The 6,598-nt window shown below is 38.1% G+C and overlaps 1 protein-coding gene across 2 annotated transcripts in view; it reads right to left on the reverse strand.

Annotated features, from left to right (window-relative positions):
• LOC106938355 (thioredoxin domain-containing protein 3 homolog) overlaps positions 1-5,068 on the reverse strand; it is a 19,631-nt gene extending 14,563 nt beyond the window's left edge. The window contains exons 1-6 of one of the 2 annotated variants that reach the window (XM_015020377.1): positions 4,902-5,068; positions 1,663-1,707; positions 1,530-1,587; positions 784-887; positions 620-691; positions 160-276 (exon numbers count right to left, since the gene is read on the reverse strand). In XM_015020377.1, the coding sequence (XP_014875863.1) occupies positions 160-276; positions 620-691; positions 784-887; positions 1,530-1,587; positions 1,663-1,695 (384 nt within the window). In that variant the 5' untranslated portion in view covers positions 1,696-1,707; positions 4,902-5,068. Of the gene's footprint in view, positions 1-159; positions 277-619; positions 692-783; positions 888-1,529; positions 1,588-1,662; positions 1,861-4,901 lie in introns of those variants that run through there. The other variant, XM_015020378.1, reaches the window with a different exon arrangement.
• Positions 5,069-6,598: the final 1,530 nt, after the last annotated feature.

Raw genomic sequence — 6,598 nt, forward strand, 5'->3', positions numbered from 1 at the left:
TTTTAATATGCCGTTCAAAATAAAACACAACAAAAAACTTTTTTATTGAAAAAGAAGGGGGGGGGGGGGAAGCATGATTTATAGTTTTTTTTTAAAAGCTCTAAAGTAATATTATCTTCAAGCAGCAGGGCAAGTGCCTATCATTGTTCTACTGCTCACCACTTTGCGACCACTGCCTTGCTCCATGACCAGCTTTTCCTTGGCCAGCTCCTCCACAATCATCCTCTGGAGCATCGGAGCGTTGGCCCCTCGCAGCACAGCCACCAACTCCCCACCCTGCTCATGCAGCACAAACCCAGCCAGTCAGCACATTTAGTTCAAATATAAAACCTCTGTTTACTGCAGCCTACAGACTTAAGTAAATAAGTATAACTCTGTTAAGTTAAATCAGGACACAAAATAATTAGTGATTCTGACCTGGGAAAAGAGAAAATATAAACTGGGACAGTTGGTGAGCCAATTTGTAGAATGGTAAAAATAGAAAAACACTGTGAATTGGAGTACAAATGGAACTGAATATGCCATTTATGTGGAATTTTTAGAAAATACATCATAAAAATGTATAAATATTCAAACAAGTGTAAGCATGCAAACAGAAGTCGCAGAAACACACACTGACTCCAAAGAAAAGGAAGGTGGGTTCGCATTTTCCTCGATACTTCTCCAGGGCATCGATGCTGTCAGCTTCAGCCTGTGTCACACAAACACATGAAACGATGCTCCTCTGCTAGTGTCGCCTTCAAGTTTGAAAGATATACATTTTGAAACTAAAACGCAGCTCACAGTGGCAAAATGCAGCAGGTCATCACTGAGTTCGTTCTTTATCTTTCGGAGGAGACTAACCACTGCTCGACAGGGGCCGCACCACTGCTGGTAAACATCCACAACTACAAGGAGAACAGTGACAGTACCTGGACAAACTTTCTGATACCAAAAGGATAAAACTAGATTCATGTATTTTCACAGTAGGATAATAATTAAAATTTCTCGGGAAATCTGTAGTTTTGTTAAAATAAACAATTTCTTAACATGGGAGCCTTTGCCTCACATTAAAACGTTCTTTTCCCCAAAAATGTCCACGTGAATCAATGACACTGTAATTCATGATTAATTTATTTACGTAAAAACTTTCTACACGTCTTTACCAGGGCTGTCAATTCATTCTGTTCTTCTCTGTATTTGAGACAAAAAACTTAAAAGATTAGTGATGGTGCATCGATTCCGTCTGCAGTTATACCCAAGAACACAAGGGGGCAGCATAATACAACGCATAACTGGGCATCTCTGTCAGCCAAGGTGGAACGAGTAAACAAACTGGTGTAAAATGGGACAAGTACCTCGTTAAAATTGTACATTAAAGATTTTTAAACAACTTTAAAAAGTAGAGGTGCAGAAAAACTGTGCTTAATTATAGTAATTTGAGTAAATGTAATTAGTTACTTTCCGCCTATCTGTTATAGATTTAAACAAAAACTTTAAAGACACAAAAAGGAGGGACACACAATCACAAGCAACCTTTTAAAGCTTACCTGTCAAACCTTTGGTAGTAAGCATTTCCTCCCATTGTTCTTGGTTCATAACTGATGCCTGAACAACAAAATTACAAATTAAAGACAAATGAAGGCAGAGATACTAACATAAACTATTTGGTCTCTATCCAACCTGCAGGCTTGCCTCTTTCTTCTTCCCTGCCATTTGTAGATGAAGCTGTATTTACAGGAAACGATATGAAAAAAAATTATAAAACTAATGGCAAAGCAAAACAGAAAACTCCCTGAATTTGTTATTTTGACGGTAGCTTAAAGCATTCAGTTCTTTTTCTTGTTCTGTGGGCCACGCAAGCGATTGTTTGACGACTGGTTGCTAAGCAACAGTTTTATCCGACCCTGAGCAAGTTTGTTAGTTTAAGTTTTAGCCATTATTAATGCCATGCCATTATAAATGTTATTGATTTAAAAATGAAGCGTTTTCAGTCAACAGTGCAATTTCACAACTGTTTGTTGCTCTCTATTTAATTTAACTTCCGGACCTTTGCACTTGCACATATTTCCATGTCCGCCAGGGGTCATTGTTGTCCATCTCTCTCAATTTAGAAGACACCCTTTATTTACTGTTTATTTCTGAAGATCATCGTTATCATGGTTTACAGCGAACCTCCCTCTTGATTTTACAGCTTGAAGTCTTTTGTGGTATGTCTCTTCCACTGTTGCACGTTTGACTGAAAATGTTTTCCGTGTAAATAGCAAGCTCAGTCAGGTGCAATAGAAAGGATAAAATGCGACCATGGTGATGTTTTGCTTATGCCACACTTTTCAGATTTTATTTATAAAATTGACTATTGAAAATCATTTCAATAATCAGTTGAAAATTGTTTCGAATTGACTATCGGGGGCAAAGAAAGGGAATCAGGTGACACGTGAATACTTTTTCAGTTCACCTTATTAATATAATTAACCTACACAACCATATCAGTTGAAGTAAAGCTGCAGGTATTCATATTGTTGTCAAGATATGCCATGGAATAAAGTCTATCCTGAAACAGGGGAAGGTTCCTTTAGTTCACTTTGGTTCACACATACCCATTTCTAATGGAAAAAAGGCAACATAGAGTTCAGATTTGACGTTGAACTCAAACCCGAGGTGTAGATGAAAGAGAGTGTAGCTGTGAATAGAAATAAGATATTACCTGCAAAACTATGCCATAACTTGTGTAGCAAAGTCTTCTGACCCTGGAGGTCTTTTTACACCTTCTTCTTCTGGTACATATTAGTTACGGAATGTGGTGAGAGGTCGAGTTTTATTTTAGAAATTCAAACTATCTTTGTGGTTAGTTGGTTTCCAAACTTTTTCAGCTTTTCTGAACAAAAATGTTTGCAGCTTGAAATAATTGTTGAATCAAAAAGGAAATACAATGACACTAGTTTACCTGAAAAAAAAAAAAATTATATATATATATTTATATAAAATTGGTTTTCTTGCAACTTGTTCGAATTCCAGACTGGCTTCTTTCTGCATGGAGTCTGTGTGTTCTCCCTGTTCATGCATTGCTTCTCCACAGGTATTTTTCTCCTACAGTCCAAAAACATCATTGTTAGGTGAACTTCTCTCTCTAAATTGTCCTCAACTTTAAGTGTGGGTGTGTACGGTTGTTTGTCCTGTGGGTCTCTGTTTTGCCTTGTGATGGACTGGCAGCTTCAGTGTGGTGAGATTTGAAGTCTTTACTCTGACTACTTCAATTACAATAATATTTGTAAATACTGATATTATAATAAGTAATGTCTGTATGGGTCTAACATTTCTGTCCATCTTTAAGCAGCCAGTTTTTTAGTCGCCAGGACGGTCTCCGTCTGATATCATCTGAAACCGTCCCTCATTTGGACAGCGACGCCGGTGTTTTCAGCAGTTTCTTGTGCTCAATTCCCTGTAGTCTTGGTGGTTATTGTATTGTTCCTCAACTTTAAAACCACTTCTCTTTCATCTACAGGTGAAAGTTTGGGTCAGATTGTTGAAACCTTGACACAGTTGGATGTTCCTGCAAGGTAATTTTCCTCATCCTTTGTGGATGCTGGCTCTCACTGTGGGTTTGTGAGACCTAAAGCGCTTTCTAAAATTTCCAGACCGATAGGTGTTACTGATGGGTGTCTTTGCTTTGTGAGATTTGGACTGCTTTCACATACTGTAACAGTCAGTGTTCATTGCACACTTCATCATAGTGTACATGCTGCTCAACGGGAAACATATTGCATGTTGTATATGTGCTAAGATGATTCTGAACAACAAGCTGATTCTGAACAACAAGCAAAATTCTGAACGCAAACTTTAAAAATGTTCATGGTGAGTGCAGAACTGTAATTACACCAGAGTGCCTCAAATCAAAGAAAAAAAAATCTAAACTAAAGAAAGGCTATTGGTCTGGAGCTTTTGAATACAAGATATAAGACTCATTGTGATCTACAAAAGTTTAGAAAGTATGCATTAAGCAACTTGGAAGTAAAAGTTAACGGTTAAAAAAATTACAGAACTGACATTAGAGCTTTTAGTAAACTGATTATGAGACAGATTTTGTAATCTCTGGTGTCAGTGAGTACCAAGAAAAAGTGAATGACAAAAGTTTTGTCAATAACTGATGCTCTAATTCAACATATCTGCTCTATTGGAGTGGTTTGTTGAGGCTACTTCATGCAGTTATGTAGGTTCTATTTTGATTATTTCTTGATTCTACAGTTCTGGGATTAATCAGTCCAGTGTGTGGCTACTGAACTTGAACTATGCTTCCAAAAAATAAAAAATAAATAAAATAAAATTAAAAAAAAGTGGTTAACTACAGTTAATTAAAGGTTTACCAAGGCTGGGGAGAGATATTACTTTTTCTCACTAAGTTAGGTTGGTTTGGAATATCTATTCTTTAAGAAATGAAGTAATCATTCTGGGAACAGCTTTTTGTATTTACTCAGGTTATGCATTAAAATTTGCACGATGATCTGAAAAAGCAAAAGCAGAAGTTCTAGTTCGATATTCACGATAAACTCAATCTTGTGTAGCCATTTCTTGATTTCATAAAATTTTTTCGTAGCATTATTATTAGACTCATAAAAAAGAAGAATGGTTCAAAGAGATCATTAAAATCCCAAAAGCATGACCAAAGGGTGTAGTTTTAACGCCTGTCTGAAGTGTTGCTGCACTAAAGCCTGAAAGTCACGTTGACATTTTCTCGTCTTGCATGCCTTTTTTATGATGCAGAGAGGAAACACTTCCAAGAAACCTTTCATGCACACATCTATTTAGAAATATTCACAATGAATGCAGGTGAAAACATGGCCAACTTTAAAACACGACAGTTTAGCTTTTATATTGCTGATGGTACTACCACATTCACACTCAGAGTGAACCTGAAGTGTTACCTCATGTCTCTCTCAGCTTTTGCTGCTATGCCTCAGTCTCTGCCCAGTCTTGATGTTCCGTGTTTCTGAGAAAAAAACCGAAGCAGTGGAATCAAAAATAACACCGGAGCTCTCGTACTTTCTCACTCTGCGCTGTTTATTTATATGGTGAAATTGGCCCTCATCCGAACTCTTTTCCAGGCTCTTCCCACATGAATTTCAATGAACTGCTGCACTTAAGCTGTTCGGCTCCACAGCCTCCTCTGTCATGAAAAAGGCACATGGAAACAGCCATTAGAACTGGAGTAATTCTGCAAAAGGACAAATCAGAGTGAACAGTGACAGCAAGTGGGACAGAAAATTTGAAAATGGCACACTCTGAAAGAAGAATCCTGCGTTTTTATGTCATGTTTTCCCCGTAAGTCACTGTTTTCTGCTTTCTACGTTTGCAGCGCCTTGAGAAAGTTTCCGTCTCCCTTGAACTCCTCCACATTTTGTCACGTTACCCCTAACGAACTGGTACTGAGACACAAAGTAGTGCAAAGGTAAAACTGTGCATTGTTTGCTGTTCCTAAAAGGTGTGGTGCTCATCCATATTCTGACTCCCTCTAAATAAAATCAATTCTAAGCAATTGTCCTGAATATTAGTGGATATTTGTGACCAGACAAGATGACTGAAAAAGCACCAAACAGGTTAGGGAGAAGTTCAAAGCAAAAAAAAAAAGCCCACATCATTAGGCTGTAAAACAATATTCTGAGCTTTCGATATCTCACAGATGACTACTGAATACACTGAAAACAGAAGAAGCTTGTTGTGACTGCAAAGCTTTGAAGACATGGCTGTTTAGATCAGTAAAAGCCAAGATTTAAAATATAATTGGGATTCGTAGCAGAGACCTTCCATCCAATCTGGCTGAGCTTGGGCTATTTTTCAAAAAAATGAATATGAAATTATGCACTTTTTGAGTTGGTCACTTAAAACCCCATTCAAATACCCAGAAGTCTGAGGTTGCAATGAGATAAATGTGGGTACCTTTGCCGGGGATTGTAGGTAGTTAATTTGGTTTGTAAGGTTTGTATTTATAACCCCACGGCTCTCACTCTGAGCCCATTACGCATCCAGATGGGGCCAACAATCATGTCCCTCCATCGTGCCAGCTGTGACAGCGTCCTGATAAAGCCCTTGTTCCATCAAACAAGCATTCGCTCACTGCTCTACATAGGATCCTGCGTTTTCCTGTTTCATTTCATTAGAGAGATGCACGGCGGTGATTGCTTTTGTCTTATCAAGTCAACGACGAACACTGATTTGATGCTTTCGTCTCTGGCGGCCTATTAAACCATCGACCTCTGTGTCATCAGATGTCATCAGTAATGTGTGCTGCCTGCAGATGTGAGGTCCAGATATGCAAACTGTACATGGACTATTCTGATGTGCATAAAGGCATTGTTTTACTATTTAAAGCAACACATCTGCATGAAGAGTGGACACGCACACTTCCAGTTAACAGGCCTTGTTTTCCCTTGGACAGAGTAATGGTGCACTAAGCTTATCCTTCATATTACACCTTTTTGCATCAAATAATTGGTTTCAAAATAATGTCTGACTCATTTAGGTCCCTTGTGGAGTAACTAGCAAACTTCTGTACATCCGTCTGCTCAAATTAGATCTTAAAAGAAAGACTCATTTCTCTCCTAGCCTAAAATCATTAACATCA

This window comes from Poecilia latipinna, unplaced genomic scaffold (assembly GCF_001443285.1).
Source record: "Poecilia latipinna isolate Pla-1442-1.1 unplaced genomic scaffold, P_latipinna-1.0 Scaffold2574, whole genome shotgun sequence".
In the NCBI taxonomy this organism is placed as follows: domain Eukaryota; kingdom Metazoa; phylum Chordata; class Actinopteri; order Cyprinodontiformes; family Poeciliidae; genus Poecilia; species Poecilia latipinna.